The 21,559-nt window shown below is 45.7% G+C and overlaps 1 protein-coding gene across 10 annotated transcripts in view; it reads left to right on the top strand.

Annotated features, from left to right (window-relative positions):
• Positions 1–21,283, top strand: part of LOC132589100 (oocyte zinc finger protein XlCOF6-like) — a 235,415-nt gene extending 214,132 nt beyond the window's left edge. For 6 of the 10 annotated variants that reach the window (XM_060261729.1, XM_060261728.1, XM_060261726.1 and 3 more), the window contains 2 exons: positions 14,328–14,432; positions 18,131–21,283. In XM_060261729.1, the coding sequence (XP_060117712.1) occupies positions 14,328–14,432; positions 18,131–20,403 (2,378 nt within the window). In that variant the 3' untranslated portion in view covers positions 20,404–21,283. The remainder of the gene's footprint in view (positions 1–14,327; positions 14,433–18,130) is intronic. The other 4 variants (XM_060261725.1, XM_060261731.1, XM_060261733.1 and 1 more) reach the window with 3 other exon arrangements.
• Positions 21,284–21,559: the final 276 nt, after the last annotated feature.

The following is a 21,559-nucleotide window of genomic DNA, read 5'->3' as shown; positions in this document are numbered from 1 at the left end:
ACTCTGAGACTCTGTCCTTGGAAGGGCAGCTGCTGGGAGAGCCCTCTCAGCCTCACCCACCTCACAGGGTGTCTGTTGTGGGGGAGGAAGGGAAAGGAGATTGTAGACCGCTCTGAGACTCTGTCCTTGGAAGGGCAGCTGCTGGGAGAGCCCTCTCAGCCCCACCCACCTCACAGGGTGTCTGTTGTGGGGGAGGAAGGGAAAGGAGATTGTAGGTTGCTCTGAAACTGTTCTTGAAAGGGCAGCTGCTGTGAGAGCCCTCCCCAGCCCCACCCACCTCACAGGGTGTCTGTTGTGGGGGAGGAAGGGAAAAGAGATTGTAGGCCGCTCTGAGACTCTGTCCTTGAAAGGGCAGCTGCTGTGAGAGCCCTCTCAGCCCCACCCACCTCACAGGGTGTCTGTTGTCGGGGGAGGAAGGGAAAGGAGTTTGTGAGTCGCTCTGAGACTCTGTCTTTGGAAGGGCAGCTGCTGGGAGAGCCCTCTCAGCCCCACCCACCTCACAGGGTGTCTGTTGTCGGGGGAGGAAAGGAAAGGAGTTTGTGAGCCGCTCTGAGACTCTTCGGAGTGGAAGACGGGATATAAATCTAATATCTTCTTCAACTCTCTGTTGCTATGATTTTAAGGCTGCCATTATAATAAAAAAAATACACAACTGGACAGGTGTGCTGTTAAGGAAGAAAATAATAATATTTCAATAACAATTTTAAAAGTTGTGTCTAATAATTACTTTTTAATGCCGTGTCTAATAATTATTTCAATAGCCAAATTTATTATGGCAAATTTATTGCGCTTCAAAAAATAAAAGAGAGCAAGAAAAAAATATTTCATGGGAGTCATTCCAGGATCTAGCCTGTCAAATGAAGATGCACACAAATTGAATGATACTGCTGTTCTGTGCCTAGATTGAATAAAAAGAAAATACCTTCCAGTGTGGGTCACCTCTGAACGTCTCTTCTCTTGGAAAATCTATGGGGTTACCATGAGGCAGCTGAAACTTGATGGTACTTTCTACCCCCACAAAATATGGGAAGGAAACGAGAGAGAAGAACATGGTTTCAAGTGGAGGGTTTGTGCCTGCTTTATGCAGTGGGGGTGGTCTTACTAGCATGGAGTGCCTTCTCATCTTCCATGTCGCCCTCAAAAATCCAATGCATGGTTATAGGATGGGGGAGACCTGTCTTAGCAGTAGTATGTGCGAAAAGGATCTAGGGGTCTTAGTGGATCATACGCTGAACATGAGTCAACAGTGTGATGCGGTGGCTATAAAGGCAAATGCGATTTTGGCTGTATCAACAGAAGTATAGTGTCCAGATCACGTGATGTGATGGTATCGCTTGACTGTGCTCTGATAGGACCTCACCTGGAGGAGACAGAAGGCAAAAGAAGGGGGCGGCAAAAGAGGAGATAGCTGGACAGCGTTACTGATCTAACAAACGCGAATTTGAGTGGACTTCGGAGGATGGTGGAAGACAGGAGGCCCTGGCGTGACTTGGTCCATAAGAGAAGCCATGTTGGATCAGGCCAGTGGCCCATCCAGTCCAACACTCTGTGTCACACCGTGGCCAAAAAAAAATTATATATATATATATATAATGTGTGTATATATATACACACACACACACACACTGTGGCTAATAGCCACTGATGGACCTCTGCTCCATATTTTTATCCAATCCCCTCTTGAAGCTGACTATGCTTGTAGCCGCCACCACCTCCTGTGGCACTGAATTCCACATGTTAATCACCCTTTGGGTGAAGAAGTACTTCCTTTTATCCATTTTATCCTGACTGCTCAGGTTAAATTTCATCGAATGCCCACGAGTTCTTGTATTGTGAGAAAGGGAGAAAAGTACTTTTTTCTCTACTTTCTCCATCCCTTGCATTATCTTGTAAACCTCTCTCATGTCACCCCGCAGGCGACATTTCTCCAAGCTAAAGAGCTCCAAGCGTTTCAACCTTTCTTCATAGGGAAAGTGTTCCAGCCCTTTAATCATTCTAGTTGCCCTTTTCTGGACTTTCTCCAATGCTATAATATCCTTTTTAAGGTGCGGTGACCAGAACTGCACACAGTGCTCCAAATGAGACCGCACCATCGATTTATACAGGGGCATTATAATACTGGCTGATTTGTTATCAATTCCCTTCCTAATAATTCCCAGCATGGTGTTGGCCTTTTTTATTGCAGTCGCACACTGTCTCGACATTTTCAGTGAGTTATCTACCACGACCCCAAGATCTCTCTCTTGGTCAGTCTCTGCCAGTTCACACCCCATCAACTTGTATTTGCAGCTGGGATTCTTGGCCCCAATGTGCATTACTTTGCACTTGGCCACATTGAACCTCATCTGCCACGTTGACGCCCACTCACCCAGCCTCAACAGATCCCTTTGAAGTGCCTCACAATCCTCTCTGGTTCTCACCACCCTGAACAATTTAGTGTCATCTGCAAACTTGGCCACTTTACTGCTCACTCCCAACTCCAAATCATTAATGAACAAGTTAAAGAGCATGGGACTCAGTACTGAGCCCTGCGGCACCCCACTCCTTACCGTCCTCCACTGCGAAGACTGCCCATTTATACTCACTCTCTGCTTCCTACTAATCAGCCAGTTTTTGATCCATGGGGTCGCAAAGAGTCGGACTCGATTGTGCGACTGAACAACAACAACAGAGAGGCTGAGCAAAGGGGGGGGGGGTAGGCAGGAGAAGCTGGAGGAAAGGGGAGAAGTTTCTAAATTGCCAAAGATAGGAAGAGCTTCTGGAGCACATGGAAAAGCTTCCCTGCAGCAGGATCCAGGGAAGGTTTATTTGCAAGGAAGGTGGGCGGTGGGGGTGGGGGTGGGGGTGGCGTAGAACAAAGCATTAGATTTTGAAAAGAGGAATGCTGCTGTCAGCATTGGTTTTGGGGAGGGGGGGTCAATGTATGAAACTGGTCATTTTAATTCTGCTATCAAGCCGTAGGATTGTCAAGTCTGCAATGACAAATTTCTGGACAGTTCGGGGCAGGGCCTGGGTCTGGGGAGGGAGCTGAGTGGAGCCCACCCTCCAAAGCAGACAAAACTACTCTTTAGGCATCAGTTTTGCTCCAGTATATAACGGGGGGTTTGATGGGCGGGTGGGATAAACGATGTCTTTAAGTACAAGAAAAAAAATGTGTGAAACCGGTAGGGTTGCCAAGTCCAATTTAAGAAATATCTGGGGACTTTGGGGGTGGAGCCAGGATACACTGGGGGCGGAGCCAAGAACAAGGGTGTGACAAGCATAATTGAACTTCAAGGGAGTTCTGGCCATCACATTTAAAGGGACTGCACAAATTTTTAAATGCCTTCCTTCCATAGGAAATAATGAAGGATAGAGGCACCTTCTTTGGGGGCTCATAGAATTGGACCCCCTGGTTCAATCTTTTTGAAACTTGGGAGGTATTTTGGGGAGAGGCACTGGATGCTATACTGAAAATTTGGTGCCTCTATCTCAAAAAACAGCCCCCCCAGAGCCCCTGATACCCGCGGATCAATTCCCCATCATTCCCTATGGGAATCGTTCATGGAGGTGCATGATGGCTCTGGGGGCGGGGCTTCCCCCGCCGGCCAGCTGGCTGGGGGAGGGAGAAGCCTGTAAAACCGGGGGATCCCCCTCTGGGACCTGGGGATTGGGAAGCCTAGAAACCGGAGTTCTGTTGCTTGTGATTTTAGTTCTGTGGGGGGAAGTAAAGAGCCTTCATTTGGTCTCTAAGCGAAAAACATTGCATGCGTATGAGAGGGGAAGGGTAACTCCCATACCTGAATGGGAGCCAACCACAGACCCTGACGCAGGGCCAGTTTGGGGCCAGGGCTGCTAGTGGGTATCCAAGAGGCCCCAACAGAGGAGAGGGAAATTTTTATAAAATGGGTTGCCGAGGCGCAGAGAGTGGGTGTTAATGGAACCCCTCCCCGATGCCCACGAGTCGCGGCACAAGGCCATTCTCCTGTGATGGGCAGAGAGCCAGGCCCCCTGAAATCAGGCTGCACGCATCCAGAAGGCCACGAGGGGCAGGTGGCGCCTGGAAACGCCTCACTATGAGTACTGTGGTCTCAACGACAGGATGTCATGAGCCCTGACGAGGAGGAGCTGGAAGGGTTAGCAGACCTGGAAGAGTTGCCAGGCTGAACAAACAGCAGCTGGCCCATCAATCACTCTCAAGGCACCAGCGTCAGCTGTTATCCAATCCCCTCTTGAAGCTGGCTATGCTTGTAGCAGCCGCCACCTCCTGTGGCAGTGAATTCCACGTGTTGATCACCCTTTGGGTGAAGAAGGACCTCCTTTTATCCGTTCTAACCTGACTGCTCAGCAATTTCATTAAATGTCCAGAAGTTCTCGTATTGTGAGAAAGGAAGAAAGGTACTTCTTTCTCTGCCTTCTCCATCCCATGCATAATCTTGTAAACCTCTATCATGTCACCCCGCAGTCGACGTTTCTCCAAGCTAAAGAGCCCCAAGCGTTTTAACCTTTCTTCGTAGGGAAAGGGTTCCAAACCTTTAATCATTCTAGTTGCCCTTTTCTGCACTTTTTCTAATGCTATATTATCTTTTTTGAGGTGCGGTGACCAGAATTGCACAGTATTTCAAATAAGACCGCACCATCGATTTATACAGGGGCATTATGATACTGGCTGATTTGTTTTCAATTCCCTTCCTAATAATTCCCAGCATGGCGTTGGCCTTTTTTATTGCAGCCGCACACTGTCTTGACATTTTCAGTGAGTTATCTACCACAACCCCAAGATCTCTCTCTTGGTCAGTCTCTGCCAGTTCACACCCCATCAACTTGTATTTATAGCTAGGATTTTTGTCCCCAATGTTACTTTGCACTTGGCCACATTGAACCTCATCTGCCACGTTGGTGCCCACTCACCCAGCCATTAGTGTAATCCTGGGTGTGTCTTGACCAGGGTCAGTGATGTGGCTCCATCTTCTTTAGGTTCCTTTCTGCCTTTTCTGATATATCCTCTCCCTCTTCATCCCAAGTAAGTAAAGGGATCTTTTTGCAATCACAGGAGGCCCAAGAGAAGGGGAAGGAGATGGAAGAGCAGGACCCAGAAGGACCAGGAATTGGCAAGACAGCCAGGAAAGACCCCAGTCCCATCCAGCTGGGGAGTGAGGCTGAATTCTGGGAAGGAGCTGTGCCAGAGATCCTGCATCAGGACCCTGGGGCCTCAGAGGAACATCGCCAGCGTTTCCGGCAGTTCTGCTACCAGGAAGGTGCCGGGCCCCGAGAGGTTTGCAGCCAGCTCCACGAACTTTGCAAACAGTGGCTGGAGCCGGAGAGGCACTCCAAGAAGGAGATCCTGGACCTGGTGATCCTGGAGCAGTTCCTGGCCCTCCTGCCCGAGGACATGCAGAGCTGGGTCAGAGGATGCGGGCCGGAGACCAGTTCCCAGGCGGTGTCCCTGGCCGAAGGTTTCCTCCTGAGTCAGGCAGAGGAGAAGCGGCAGGTGGAGCAGGTAAGGGAGCTTCATACCAGTTCCTTCCAGCTGTGATCTTTGACCTTAGCCTAAGGCCTCTCTGCCCAATATGTATCCCTCCGGGCACTTCACGTGGGTTGATAGAAAATTCCTGCAGAAGCAACTCTGTTGACTGATGCAGTGGTGAAGTTATGGGAATGGGACCAGATCTGTCTCCATAGTCTTTAGCATTCCTCCTCTTACCTGTCTCTCTTACTGCAGTTTCAGATGTGGGGACCATCGGTGAAGGTGGAAGTAAATTACTCTGAGGAGGAAGGGTCTCCTCTGGAGGAAGAGCAGCAGGCCCAGGCGCGTTCCCAAGATGCCCTCTCATGTGGTAAGGGTGCCTTGTGCCCAGATTTGGGAAGCTGTTGGATAGAAGGTTCAGGATAGGAGAAAAAAAGAAATATCTTTGGACACCACACAGAGTGGACTTCTGAGACTTAGTGTCTTGGGATGTAATGGTGAAAGGAGAATTATACAGATCCATGGAGGACAATTGCATTCTCCTAGGGACACAAAAGGATATAAAATGAGACATGTTGGATTAGGCCAGTGTCCCATCCAGTCCAAGTGGCCCAAACCCAGGTACCATCGAGAGGTCCACCAGCAGGGCCAGAGCTCATAAACCTGCTATTGCTCCCCCAAGAACCAAGAATAGAGAATCTTTAGGGTTTGTAGAATCTTTCGGGATCAAGTGCCGTGTTCTACTGGAGAACGTTTCGTTCTCAGCTGCGGAGAACATCCTCAGTGGCGTTGCAGCCGGAGCAGGCGCTCAGACCTTCTTGGCTGCTGTGCATTGAGTGGGGCCAGGGCTGCTGGAGAGCTGCTATTTCTAGGCTGGAGGGGGTGTGATGAAAGGGCAATTAGTTTGTGGATGTGCCCATTGTTTGGTGGGGCTTCCTGGAAGGGTAGTGATAAGGAAACTGGCCGTTGAATGTGACCATAGAAATAGCAGCTCTCCAGCAGCCCTGGCCCCACTCAATGCACAGCAGCCAAGAAGGTCTGAGCGCCTGCTCCGGCTGCAACGCCACTGAGGATGTTCTCCGCAGCTGAGAACGAAACGTCTGGAAGGAAAACTTTCTCCAGTAGAACACGGCACTTGATCCCGAAAGATTCTACAAACCCTAATGGATGTTACCAGCCGTGAAAACCTGAAATCTTTGATAATAGAGAATCTGTTGGGTTTCTATTGCAATTTCACTTCTTGTTGTCATGAGTTAGTTAAATGAATGTATATGCATGCTGATGTTTAGCCAGTGAGAGGTATAGCCAATGAGAATGTTTGCACGTACTTCCCGCTCAGGCTAGGTGTCAAAATGTAAAGTGACCATTGAAGCAAAGCCCTAATTGGCTAATTCATATATTTGGGAGGTGGTCTGGGGGAAACCTTTTGGTCAGTTTTATTGCCCTTTGTGTAAAGCCCTCAGATCTCCACGTAGTTAGAGTTTGGGCTCCATAGAGTCGGGATGTAGCCTAGAAGCTAGATAGGATAATGAATCCTTCTTTTGTTTTCTAGAAATCCCAGTAACCCTTTCCTCATAGTAAAAGTAAACTACTTTATTCTTAAGCTAAAACGTCTGCCTGGCTCGTTTTCTTGTGGTTCTCTCCACACAACTCTGCTAAAGTATCTGTAAATCCTAACAGAATCACTGCCCTGCACAGAGTTGCATCTATACTTAGTTGTTAATAGTCACCTGTGGACCTTTGTCTATATGTTTATCCAGTCCCCTCTTGGAGCTGTCTAGGCTTCATGCAGCAGTGAATTCCACGTGTTAACTAAAACATTCCAATCTCATGCCCTGACCTAGACTTTCCGGGCAAACCAGATCTTGGAAGCTAAGCAGGGTTGACTCTGGCAAGCTCTTGGATGGGAGACCTCCTTGAAATACCAGAAGTGGGAGGGAGGGAGGGGATAGGCTTTATTCATCCACATACACACAGGCCTCGGATTCAGTGGGAGCTCTCAGGAGCACAGCTCCTGAACCTTTCTGAGAGTTCCTCCTGCTAATTCTGAGAGTTCCACCTCCTTGTCCGTCGAATAGTAGGTACAGCTGCATAACAATCCGTAGATGAGCTCCACCACCTATTTTTCTACAAAACGGCCCCTGCATACACAGATATAAATACAGAGGGGGGGTGGTGGAAACCCAAATTAAATGAAATATTCTTATCTCTTGTACCTTCCATAGTGGGTCTCAAGGCAGCTCAAAAAAGAACATAAGAGAAGCCATGTTGGGTCAGGCCAGTGGCCCATCCAATACAACACTCTGTGTCACATAAGAACATAAGAGAAGCCATGTTGGGTCAGGCCAATGGCCCCTCCAGTCCAACACTCTGTGTCACATAAGAACATAAGAGACGCCATGTTGGATCAGGCCAGTGGCCCCTCCAGTCCAATACTCTGTGTCACATAAGAGAAGCCATGTTGGGTCAGGCCAATGGCCCATCCAGTCCAACACTCCGTGTCACATAAGAACATAAGAGAAGCCATGTTGGATCAGGCCAGTGGGATATCCAGTCCAACACTCTGTGTCAGTGGCCAAAAAAAACCCAAGTGCCACCAGGAGGTCTACCAGTGGGGCCAGGACACTAGAAGCCCTCCCACTGTGCCCCCCCAAGCACCAAGAATACAGACCATCACTGCCCCAGACAGAGAGTTCCAACAATACACTGTGGCAAGAAAAGTTGACGTGGCACGCCTGGGAACTTTGGAGTTTGGGCAAGATGTCACAGTGATGTCACATCCTGTTGAAAATCTGCATGTGACATCAGAGCATTAGCAGAAACTCTAGAAGCCCCTTGATATTACCCTTGTGTTTTCACATGTGCTAATGTCATGTCTGGGATTTTGGAGAGATGTGATGGTGATACATCTTTTGACCTCATTTCTTCTCCCAGAAGCCAGGACTCACAGGAGGGCCCAGCCAGTGGGAAAATGGTGCAGCTGGACCTTTTGTCTGATTGAAGAAGAAGAACTGCAGATTTATACCCCGTCCTTTTCCCTGAATCAGACTCAGAGCGGCCTACAATCTCCTTTTCCTTCCTCCTCCACAGTAGACACCCTGTGAGGTGGGTGGGGCTGAGAGGGCTCTCCCAGAAGCTGCCCTTTCAAGGACAGAGTCTCAGAGCGGTCTACAATCTCCTTTCCCTTCCTCCCCCACAACAGACACCCTGTGAGGTGGGTGGGGCTGAGAGGGCTCTCACAGCAGCTGCCCTTTCAAGGACAGAGTCTCAGAGTGGCCTACAATCTCCTTTCCCTTCCTCCCCCACAACAGACACCCTGTGAGGTGGGTGGGGCTGGAGAGGGCTCTCCCAGCAGCTGCCCTTTCAAGGACAACCTCTGCCAGAGCTATGGCTGACCCAAGGCCATTCCAGCAGGTGCAAGTGGAGGAGGGGGGAATCAAACCCGGTTCTCCCAGATAAGTCCACACTACACCAAACTCAATTGAGCAGGAATGTTGAGACAGTTTTGAGCTTTGGGGTTCACAGGATATGTTTCAGGTGTCCCAGAAGTCTGGAATGTGTTGGCAGCGTTTATACTCCCCCCCCCCCCCCCGCACTCCTGAGGCCCATAGGAACCTGGTGCTTCTCTTCCACCTCTCCCTCGGGTTTACTCAGAATCGTTACACATATTGGCAGGGTTTCACAGCCCTGGGAATGAGGTACATGAAGCAGGAGGCACACAAGTAAACCAAATATGAAGTCCGGGCTAACACCCTTTCGTCCAACATTCTGTTCCTCACAGGCAGTGAAGAGACAGGGTTGAGTGATCGTCTTTGTGGAGGAGTGGAAATGGCTGCTGCCCCTACAGACCAGGTAGGGAGATGAGCAGGGCACCACCCGTATTTCCCCTCCTTTCTCAGGGGGCTTTTGCTCCTGCAGTTGCTTCTAAGGTGCCTGAGCAAGAGAACATAAGAACATCAGAGAAGCCATGTTGGATCAGGCCAGTGGCCCATCCAGTCCAACACTCTGTGTCACACATAAGAACATAAGAGAAGCCATGTTGGATCAGGCCAATGGCCCATCCAGTCCAACACTCTGTGTCACATAAGAACATAAGAGAAGCCATGTTGGATCAGGCCAGTGGCCCATCCAGTCCAACCCTCTGTGTCACATAAGAACACAAGAGAAGCCATGTTGGATCAGGCCAATGGCCCATCCAGTCCAACACTCTGTGTCACATAAGAACATAAGAGAAGCCATGTTGGATCAGGCCAGTGGCTCATCCAGTCCAACACTCTGCGTCACATAAGAACATCAAAGAAGCCATGTTGGATCAGGCCAATGGCCCCTCCAGTCCAATACTCTGTGTCACATAAGAACACAAGAGAAGCCATGTTGGATCAGGCCAATGGCCCCTCCAGTCCAACACTCTGTGTCACATAAGAGAAGCCATGTTGGATCAGGCCAATGGCCCATCCAGTCCAACACTCTGTGTCACATAAGAACATAAGAGAAGCCATGTTGGATCAGGCCAGTGGCCCATGCAGTCCAACACTGTGTCACATAAGAACATCAGAGAAGCCATGTTGGATCAGGCCCGTGGCCCATCCAGTCCAACACTCTGCGTCACATAAGAACATCAAAGAAGCCATGTTGGATCAGGCCAATGGCCCCTCCAGTCCAACACTCTGTATCACATAAGAACATAAGAGAAGCCATGTTGGATCAGGCCAATGGCCCCTCCAGTCCAACACTGTGTCACACAGTGGCCAAAAAATTAAAATAAATAAATATATTTATTTATTTATTAGCCACACACACTGTTGCTAATAGCCACTGATGGACCTCTGCTCCATATTCTTATTCAATCCCCTCTTAAAGCTGGCTATGCTTTTAGCCGCCGCCACCTCCTGTGGCAGTGAATTCCACATGTTAATCAACCTGAGCGCCACTCCCTTGACCCCTGCTAAGCTCTCCTTCATCCACCCTCCCAGAATGCCCGTTTCCTGAGCGCAGTCTTGCCTGGCACAATCTCTGATTAGGAAATCTGCTTTTTCCTTTAGTCCCCACCTTCCTTTGAGGACATGGCTGTGTATTTCACCATGGAAGAGTGGGCCCTTCTGGATCCGGGCCAACGAGCTCTCTACCTGGAAGTCATGCTGGACAACTATGGGAACGTGGCCTCCCTGGGTAAGGATCTTTGTGGGATGCCAAAGGTGTGAACTGCTGCCATGGTGATGATGTGTGAATCAAAATCTTGAAGATCAGCATGTCACTGTGTGGCTGGTCCTTGGATTCACCCCCTCTGGACGACTCCAGAAGTTCGTAAGGATAACAAAGTTTTTATTTTGCAATATATTGAAAACATTAGGGTTTGTGGAATCTTTCGGGCTCAAGTGCCGTGTTCTACTGGAGAAAGTTTTCCTTCCAGACGTTTCGTTCTCAGCTGAGAACGAAACGTCTGGAAGGAAAACTTTCTCCAGTAGAACACGGCACTTGAGCCCGAAAGATTCTAACAAAACGTCTGGAAGGAAAACTTTCTCCAGTAGAACACGGCACTTGAGCCCGAAAGATTCTACAAACCCTAATGATGTTACCAGCCGTGAAAACCTGAAATCTTTGATATTGAAAACGTATTCTACTATCAAAATCTAAATATAGTTCATCAATACATTACACATTTTCCCACCCATCCCCCCTCCAGATTGTGACCTCTGCCGGTATACAAAACAAATTGAAAACCTTTTAAAAGTAAAAATTTCCATATATAGAATCTTCACTAAAAGTTATCATTCATTTAACTTTATCTTAACTCCAACATGGCTACTGTTCTTATTCCTTTACTTAATACTTTCTACTTATACATGAATATTACACATTTGAGCAGATAGCCATAATCTATTCTCCTTTGCACTTTAAAAATTCAATTATTACTTGTTAAACATTAAACATAGATTTCGTAGTCATTAAATCATCACTTAAAATTATATGTCTTAATCTTGACTTAACTGACATGGACTTACTATATGAATTCAACTACTTGTGTTTCATTCCTAAAACAATACTTAGTAATCACAGTCCTTTTTCTCTTTTAAAGTTCAGTTAATATTATCAAAAACCACTAGATGGCTCTTCACCTTCCATTGTATCTCCACATAATTTTGGAATTTATTCCAATCTTCTTTAAATTCCTCCCGGTTACAATCTTTTAAGATTCTAGTAAGTTTGTCCATTTCACTCCAATTAAGAACCTTTAAGATCCAGTCCCATTTTTCTGGTATTTTATCTTGCTTCCACATTTGCGCATACTGTGTCCTCGCAGCTGAAAGCAAATACCACAGCAATGTCTTGTCTTGCTTTGGAAAGCTTTCTATTTGTAATCCCACCAGAAAGACATCCGGTGCTCTCTTAATATTATATCCCAAGATTTTCGAAATCTCTTGTTGAATCATTAACCAAAATTGTTTCGCCTTTTCAAAAGTCCACCACATATGGTAGAAAGAACCTTCATGTTTTTTACATTTCCAACACCTATCTGAAGCTTGATTGTTCATTTTTGCTAGTTTTTTAGGTGTCATATACGACCTATACAGCATTTTAAAACGGTTCTCTTTTATATTATAACACGTTGAAATTTTCATAGAGTTCTTCCATAGGTATTCCCAAGTCTCCATTTGTATTTCTTTATTAAAATTTATTGCCCATTTAATCATATGAGGTTTCACAACCTCCTTTTCTGTAGACCATTTCAATAGCAACTTCTAAGTCCTTGAAATCAATTTTTCATTTTCACCCAACAGCATTTTTTTCCATTTCCGTTTTTTCAAATCTTATACCTGTACTTCTAATATCTTTTTCCACCAAGCTTTTAATCTGAAGCCATTGAAATCAATCAAATTTTCCTTACAGTTCTTCAGCCGATTTCATTTCAACTTTACCTCCCTGAAATTTTAGCAGTTGTTCGTATGATAAGTATTTCTCTTCTCGTGGACTTTGGGACAATTTAATAACTTCAGTCGGCACTATCCAAAGTGGTTTTCTCTCATCACCATATTTATTATATTTTTTCCATGTATTCAATAAGTTCCTCCTTATATAATGGTGTGAGAAAAAACCATCCATCTTCTCTTTCCCATAGTACATATATGCATGCCAACCAAAAATATTTCCTTGCCCTTCTAAAGCCAATAATTTTTTATTGATCAAAGTCATCCAGTCCTTAATCCATACCAAACATACTGCATCATGATATAACATTAAATCAGGTAATTGGAAGCCACCTCTTTCCTTTGCATCCGTCAAGATTTTCATCTTAATTCTTGGTTTCTTGCCCGCCCAAATAAATTCTGAGATCTTTCTTTGCCAGCAATTAAATTGTTTCTTATCTCTCACAATTGGAATGGTTTGAAAAAGAAACATAATTCTTGGTACAACATTCATTTTAATAGCAGATATCCTCCCCAACATAGATAAATTCAATTTGTTCCATTTTAGCATATCTTCTTCAATCTTATGCCAAAGTTTTTCATAATTATTCTTATATAAATCAATGTTTCTTATCGTAATTTCTACACCTAAGTACTTTACTTTTGAAACAACTTCACAACCTGTAACATTTTGTAGCTCTTTCTGTCTGCCTGATGACAAGTTCTTAGTAAGGATTTTCGATTTTTCTTTGTTAATATAAAAGCCTGCTAGCTCACCATACTCATTTATTTTCTTTAACAACAAGGGTGTCACTTGCAATGGATTTTCATTAATAAACATCACATCATCCGCAAAGGCCCTGTATTTATATGAAAAACCTTTCAACTTCAAACCCTCAATCTCATTATCATCATCAATTTGAGACAGCAAGACCTCTAGGGTCTTGCAACGGAGCAACGGAGATAGAGGGCAGCCTTGTCTTGTGCCTTTGCTAATCTTCATCTGCTCAATCAAGTCAGCATTCACATAAAGTTCAGCTTGTTGTTCTGTGTATATTGCCTTGATCATCCTTATAAAATCATCTCCTAATTTCATTGTTTCCATCATAGCAAACATAAAGTCCCAATTAAGATTGTCAAAAGCTTTTTCTGCATCAGCAAAAAATAAAACCACCTCTTTTTCTGGATGCTTATCATAATATTCTACAATATCTATTACAGTTCTGGTATTATCTCTTGCCTTCTGGGGAGAAAACCTGCTTGTTCCTCTTAAATAGAAATGTTCAAATGCTGTTTGAGTCATTCTGCTAGAATTCTAGAAAAAATCTTATAATCTTATATGTCTACAGGGTCAATTTTGAAGCCAATAGCTCTGGATCTTAAAACTTTTTTTTAAACAGTCTTAAATTAGTGCCGAAGTGAAAGATAAGAATCTTTGCCTTAACGCTGTTAATCATTAATTATACCATCCAACTCAGTCTTCTGATGTTCTTATAGTCCGTAGGAAGGTGGAACCTTAATGAGTATGTCAACTTAATGACTCCAGAGATACTTTGTAGACGCTGGGATGCAAACTCTCATCGGGGAACCTTCAAAGCCGAAAAAAGACCCCTCCTGGGATCTCTCGCCAGCCAAAGTAAATCCCCTCGAGTGATTTATGCACGTCCTAGACAGTTTCCTTTGCTGGAAAAAAGTAGACAGCAGGCATTAGAGTGCCTTTTATGTCCAAAACAAAGCTCTCGGTCTTTTCCTCCTAAGAGAAACAGGTCAGCTCATTATGCTCCAACTCCGGAAGTCTGGATGACTCCAGGAGTTGAGGTGGCAGAGAAAGCAGCCAACACACCTGGCTGGTCCGGGGGCAACTGCAGCCAATGCTGTGGCCAGCGTGAGAGGCAGGGTGGATGTAAGGGCCTGAAGGCGAGGCAGAGAAAGGCCTTGTATCACTCTTCCTCCTCTTTTCTCTTTCTCTCCCAAAGAAAGCACGGATGTACCAGAGACTGCAGTGGAGACAGACGAAGGGCTGGAGAACTTCTCAAGAGGGTCTCCACAGAATATTTCCTTCCCGAGTGAACTGGTTGCGAGTGAGTATGCATCACCATTAGCTCAAGGGAATGGACAAAGAATAGCCATGGCAGATTTCTGCTTCACTTCTTAGCAACTCTAGGTTGGGTAGAATGATAAAGCCCTCTGGGTAAGGAGAGACGGAGGGAGGCCTTTTGGAGCCTGAGATCTTGGGAATTCTCCTTGGGGCTGAGCTCAGTTGTGGCTCTTTTAGTTCCTGTTACAACTCAGGGGGTCTTACCAATTGCTGCCACCACTCTGGGTTAAGGGTTCCCCTTGAGAAGGCCCAGAGTCCCCTCCCCAGCCCTTCAGGCCTTCTGTAGCTTAGGCCAAATAACAGGCGTGAGGACCAGGCAGAGTGAACAACAACAAAAAGGTTTATTGCAGTGCAGTATAAATTAACAAGGTGCATGAAACAGAAAAAGGGTGAAGGGAAAATAAACAAAAGTCCTAACATGTCTGAACTTACAGTCCCTAAACTACTAACCAGCACTCACCCCTTCCCTTGGATGAGGGAGCTTTTCCCTGCACAAGCTCTTCAGGCACAGCCTACCTCAAGCTCAGCCCTCCAGGGAAAGAATACCCACTTCCTGGGTTTGGCCTTTATATTCTCTTCCCAGGCCCCGCCCCTCTCTGGGCCTGTTTCCCTCCAAACCCCATGCTACCCAATCAGAGGGACAGAGGGGATCCTGGGAGATGTAGGCTTTTCCCAGTAACTCCTAAGCAGGCTTCCCTGGTGCCTGCAGGCCTCGCTAGGCCCAGGATCATGACAGTTCCTTTAGGACAGGGGTGGCCAACGGTAGCTCTCCAGATGTTTTTTTGCCTACAACTTCCATCAGCCCCAGCCAGCATGGCCAATGGCTGGGGCTGATGGGAGTTGTAGGCAAAAAACATCTGGAGAGCTACCGTTGGCCACCCCTGCTTTAGGAGTTACTGCCCTTAAATACTAGATATTCTGAGGAAAGGTGAGGTGTTTACTTAAAAACTGCCATGTGTGAAGCAGGGGAATAGGCAGGCTTGCAAGCTCTTCTCCACCATGGAGGCCTCCCGGAGACCTAGAGCAGGGAAAGAGAGCGCAAGAGCCGATGGAACCACTGGAAGGAGGAACAGAATTAAAGAGGGCTACTTAGGGTTCGCCCTTCATTTCATAGACCTTGTGGGACCTGTATTTACTAACTTTGCTGTCAAGGCAAAGAGAGATGTGTAATGATGCAAACTGTGGTCATTGATTTATATGACACTGTGGAGAAACACCATTTTATTTGTATTGAACTGTGGGGTGGATGGGGAGAGATGACAAAACTTGAGGCAGGCCATGGCCTAGTCTTCTCATTCTCCCGCATCCCCTCCTATCTATAACCAGTAAATCTGAGGACAGCTCCCTAGAGAGAATAATAATAATAATAATAATAATAATAATAATAAGAAGAAGAAGAAGAAGAAGAAGAATGGCAGATTTATACCCCGCCCTTCTCTCTGAATCAGAGACACAGAGCGGCTCACAATCTCCTATATCTTCTCCCCCCACAACAGACACCCTGTGAGGTGGGTGGGGCTGGAGAGGGCTCTCACAGCAGCTGCCCTTTCAAGGACAACTTCTGCCAGAGTTATGGCTGACCCAAGGCCATTCTGTCAGCTGCAAGCGGAGGAGTGGGGAATCAAACCCGGTTCTCCCAGATAAGAGTCCGCGCACTTAACCACTACACCGAACTGATGGACAGGAAGTCCATCAGAGGTTAGATGAGCAATGTCCCAGAATGCTGCAGGAGAGAGTACCAGTTCCTGAGCTTGGACTGCTGTATATATTAATGTTTTTGCATAGGAAAGGCAGTTTAGAGCTTGCCACAGAGAGAGGCAGCAGCACTGCTCCTAGGCCAGAGTGAGTGGGACTCTTTAGCTTGGGGCTCTTTAGCTTGGAGAAACGTCGACTGCGGGGTGACAGGATAGAGGTTTACAAGATAATGCATGGGATGGAGAAAGTAGAGAAAGAGGTACTTTTCTCCCTTTCTCACAATACAGGAACTCGTGGGCATTCGATGAAATTGTTGAGCAGTCGGGTTAAAATGGATAAAAGGAAGTCCTTCTTCACCCAAAGGGTGATTAACACGTGGAATTCACTGCCACAGGAGGTGGCGGCGGCCACAAGCATGGCCACCTTCAAGAGGGGTTTAGATAAAAATATGGAGCAGAGGTCCATCAGTGGCTATTAGCAACAGTGTGTGTGTGTGTGTGTGTGTGTGTGTATATATATATATACACAGTGGCCAAAAAATGTTTGTTAGATAGATAGATAGATAGATAGATAGATAGATAGATAGATAGATAGATAGATAGATAGAGAGTGTTGGACTGGATGGGCCATTGGCCTGATCCAACATGGCTTCTCTTATGTTCTTATGAGTGGCCATTTTGGAGAGTACGAATGACCATCTTATCCAATCAGGGCTTTTATTTTTAGCAGAAACACAGTTCCAACTGGTTTGGCATCAGGGAGAGTGACCTAATATGTAAATGAGTTCCTGCTGGGCTTGTCCTATCAAAAAAGCCCAATGCAAAACCATGGTGACACCAGGGGGTGTGGCCTAATATGCAAATGAACTCCTGCTGGGCTTTTTCTACACAAAAAGCCCTGTATCCAACTGTAACTAAGTAAGGGTGCCTGCCCTGCACCCCATCTAGTAGGGCATGAGCTTAAAGGAGCTAAATAGATTGAGCGTTTTTGCCTGCTTTGATGTATTACTTCTGTTCACGTGTAGCTGTGCAGTTTAAATAAGTGCTCTCTTAAAGGAGTGAGTCGAGTCGAGTACCACATAGTTTCCGCAATGCCACATAGTTTGTACCGCATAGTTTCCGCAATGCTTGGAATGCTTGGAATGCTAAGAGTGGGATAAGGAATCCCTAGGGTGGAGAAAAGTGGCAAAATGTCTAGTTGCCAACTCTTCAGGGGAGCCCCAACGATATATGGGAAGCCTCAGGGTGGATTCCTAGTGACATCAGAGTCCAAGGCAAGGATAGTCGTGGCGGCAAATACCCTGAGGAAATGGAGTGGAGTCAGAATACCAGGAAGGATAGGGCAGACCTGGTGCCGGCCAGCTGACACAGGCCCTGTCTGCCACAGGTACATCTGTGTTTCCTTCTCCCGCTGGTGCCAAAAATGATTCCCTAACCTTTCCTTATGCTGCTTTTATGGGGACTGTTATTCCCAGCTTTTGTTATTTAAAAAATCTTGTTCTAGCATAGTTGTGCTCTAAAGCGCATATATATGTATTTTATTTTTTTGTTGAAAGAAAGTATTAAGAGTTTAAACAAAGATGTGTGTAATACTTGTTCATGTCCAGCGGCCCTCAAACATCTGTCGTTTATTCTTTGTGGCTTGTAAGCTTGCCACCCCTGCTCTGTACAATCCCAGAACCAGAAATTTTGTATTTCATTATCGAAAAACCTACATGGGAAGGCAAATGGGAAGGGCAGAGCGACACATCTTTGTCACCTTTTCCCTTAAAGTACATTTTGGGAGTTTGGGGAGCAGAGGGACAGTCAGAAATAGAAAAGGTTCTACTAGAGGACTAGCAAGAGAAAGGTTGTTGTGACCAATGCCTCAGGAGATAAAATGCACAGTCATTAATCAGGAGTTCCTGAAACGGTGTGTGTGTGTGTGTGGGGGGGGGGTGGCTTGGTACTTGTGTGACTAGTGACTGGACCTCCTTCTTTATTCCAGCAGGAGGTGTGGAGGAGTCATTTGGGGAATTTCAGGGATTCTCACTGGAAAAAGTCCAGAATGAACAAGCCGAAGGATACTTCAGGAATAGAGATGGACTACAGAGGCAGGAAGGAAGCGGTATGGAGAAGAAGCATGCTATGTCTTTTCCTCGCCAAGAATGGGGCTTCGATGAAATCCCAGGCCACAACCATCTCCAGTGGACTCATTCAGGAATGAAGCCTTTTCTCTGCTCAAAGAGAGGAATGATGATCTCCAGTGGAAGACAGGGTCATGTATATTTTCCAAACCACATTATAATAAAGGCATGTAAATGCTGTTTTTGCGGAAAGTACTTCCGATACAGAGCACAGCTTCTTCTACACCAAAGAATACACACAGCACAGAAGCTTTTTGAATGCTCAGAGTGTGGAAAGAGATTCAGTCAAAATGGAAGTCTTCAACTGCACGAAAGAACCCACACAGGTGAGAAACCTTTTGAATGCTCAGAGTGTGGAAAGAGATTTAGCCGGAGTGGTGGCCTTCAACAGCATCAAAGAACCCACACAGGGGAGAAACCTTTTGAATGTTCAGAGTGTGGAAAGAGATTCAGTCAGAATGGCAGTCTTCAACTGCACGAAAGAACCCACACAGGGGAGAAACCATTTGAATGCTCAGAGTGTGGAAAGAAATTCAGTAGGAGTGACAATCTTCAAGAACATCAAAGAACCCACACAGGGGAGAAACCTTTTGAATGCTCAGAGTGTGGAAAGAGATTCAGTCAGAATGGCAGTCTTCAACTACACCAAAGAACTCATACAGGGGAGAAACCATTTGAATGCTCAGAATGTGGAAAGAAATTTAGTAGGAGTGACAATTACCAGGAGCATCAAAGAACCCACACAGGGGAGAAACCATGTGAATGTTCAGAGTGTGGCAAGAGATTCAGTAGGAGTGACAATCTTCAAGAGCATCAGAGAACCCATACAGGGGAAAAGCCTTTTGAATGCTCCGAGTGTGGAAAGAGATTCAGTCAGAATGGCACTCTTCAAAAGCATGAAAGAATCCACACAGGGGAGAAACCATTTCAGTGCTTTGAGTGTGGAAAAAGATTTAGTCGGAGTGATGGTCTTCAACAGCATCAAAGAACCCACACAGGGGAAAAACCTTTTGAATGCTCAGAGTGTGGAAAGAGATTCAGTCAGAATGGCACTCTTCAACTGCACCAAAGAACCCACACAGGGGAGAAACCATTTGAATGCTCAGAGTGTGGAAAGAAATTCAGTAGGAGTGACAATCTTCAAGAGCATCAAAGAACCCACACAGGGGAAAAACCTTTTGAATGCTCAGACTGTGGAAAGAGATTCAGTCTGAGTTCCAGTCTTCAAAAGCATCAAAAAACCCACACAGGGGAGAAACCATTTGAATGCTCAGAATGTGGAAAGAGATTCAGTCTGAGTTCCAGTCTTCAAGAGCATCAAAGAACCCATACAGGGGAGAAACCTTTTGAATGCTCAGAGTGTGGAAAGAGATTCAGTAGGAGTGGTGCACTTCAGCAGCATCAACGAACTCACACAGGGGAGAAGCCTTTTGAATGCTCACAGTGTGGAAAGAGATTTAGTCAGAGTGGTACTCTTCAACAGCATCTGAGAACCCACACAGGGGAGAAACCTTTTGAATGCTCACAGTGTGGAAAGAGATACAGTGAGTATGGCAGTCTGCAACAGCATCAAAGAACCCACACAGGGGACAAACCCTTTATATGCTTAGAGTGTGGAAAGAGATTTAGTCGGAGTTCCAGTCTTCAGAAGCATCAAAGAATCCACACAGGGGAGAAACCTTTTGAATGCTCAGAGTGTGGAAAGAGATTCAGTCAGAATGGCACTCTTCAAAAGCATCAAATAACCCATACAGGGGAGAAACCTTTTGAATGTTCAGAGTGTGGAAAGAAATTCAGTCAGAATGGCACTCTTCAACAGCATCAAAGGACCCACACAGGGGAGAAACCTTTTGAATGTTCAGAGTGTGGAAAGAGATTCAGTCTTAGTTCCAGTTTTCAACAGCATGAGAGAACCCACACAGGGGAGAAGCCTTTTGAATGCTCAGATTGTGGAAAGAGGTTTTGTCGGAGTGACAGTCTTCAACAGCATCAAAGAACCCACACAGGGGAGAAACCTTTTGAATGTTCAGAGTGTGGGAAGAGATTCAGTAGGAGTGGCAATCTTCAACAACATCAAAGAATTCACAGTGGAGAAACCCTTTTAATGTTCAGTGTGGAAAGAGATTCAGTCTGAGTTTTTGTCTCTAAAGGAATAAAAATACCCACACAGGGGGGAAAACCTTTTGAATGCTCAAGAGTGTGGAAGGAGGTAGTCTGAGTTCTAGTCTTCAGAAGCATCAAAGAACCCACAGAGGTGAGAAACATTTTGGATGCTCAGGGTGTGGGAAGTGTTTAATTTGTAGTGAGAGTCTTTGCAAGCGTCAAAGAACTCACACAGGGAGAAACCTTTTGAATGTTCAGAACTGGGCCCTAGCAGAATGGAAGAAGACCACATACCCCTTTTTGCTTCCAAGTGCACCCAGCTCCATTCTCGCCACCCTAACAAGACAAAAAGATTTCCCAATGGAAACAAGACGGAGAGGTGGCATCTGGGAGTCCAAGGATATTTCCCAAGGTGGAAGCTTTTACAGGTCAATGCTTATTTGGTCAGGCAGAAATGAGAACGAAGATCTATCAGGCCCTTTGCAACCTCTGCATCTGGAGTCCACAGGGCTGTTTTTGGCAGCCGTCTTCGCACCTACTGAGTTGGAGAGAAGGGCCAATGGGTTTTCTTTCTCATTCCTATCTGAAAAAGTGAGCTTTAACTCATGAGAGTGGTGCTGAAGGCACCACTGAAGGCACCACTGAAGGCACCACTGCTTCTACAGAGCAGAATTCAAGTCTGGTAGTGCCTTCAGTACCATCCAAATTTTACAGGGTTAAAGCTCTCATGAGTTAAAGCTCACTTTCTCAGATAGACTGACACAGTACAACAAGATACGGAGAGAATCACGGAACAGAGACCATAGTGTAACCATATGAATAAACATGATTATAATAAGCAATTATTTTCTAATTAATTTCTTTATATTCGATGTCATTTCAATAAATTCATTTACAATTTCTTTACAAAAGTGCAGCAGTGATCATTACTCCATTCCACGAATACAAAAATAACTGCAAAGTTATAAGAGTTCATATAAATATCAGAAATAGAAGCGGTTTTCCCTGGAGAAGGTGGAAATTGTAACTCTCAGTGCTGGTAACCTTAGAAGTTCATAAAGCACGGTTTATTAAGCCAACTCCATCCTTCTCATCTCATCCAGTACTGCTCCACAAAATGATTCTTTCTTGAAGATCATATCATGATGAGATTATAATGTTTCTATTCTTTTTAGAGACTCACAATA

Source organism: Heteronotia binoei, chromosome 21 (assembly GCF_032191835.1).
Source record: "Heteronotia binoei isolate CCM8104 ecotype False Entrance Well chromosome 21, APGP_CSIRO_Hbin_v1, whole genome shotgun sequence".
Classification (NCBI taxonomy): domain Eukaryota; kingdom Metazoa; phylum Chordata; class Lepidosauria; order Squamata; family Gekkonidae; genus Heteronotia; species Heteronotia binoei.
The sequence above is the reverse complement of the archived record's forward strand: the minus strand, read 5'-3'. Positions and strand labels throughout refer to the sequence as shown.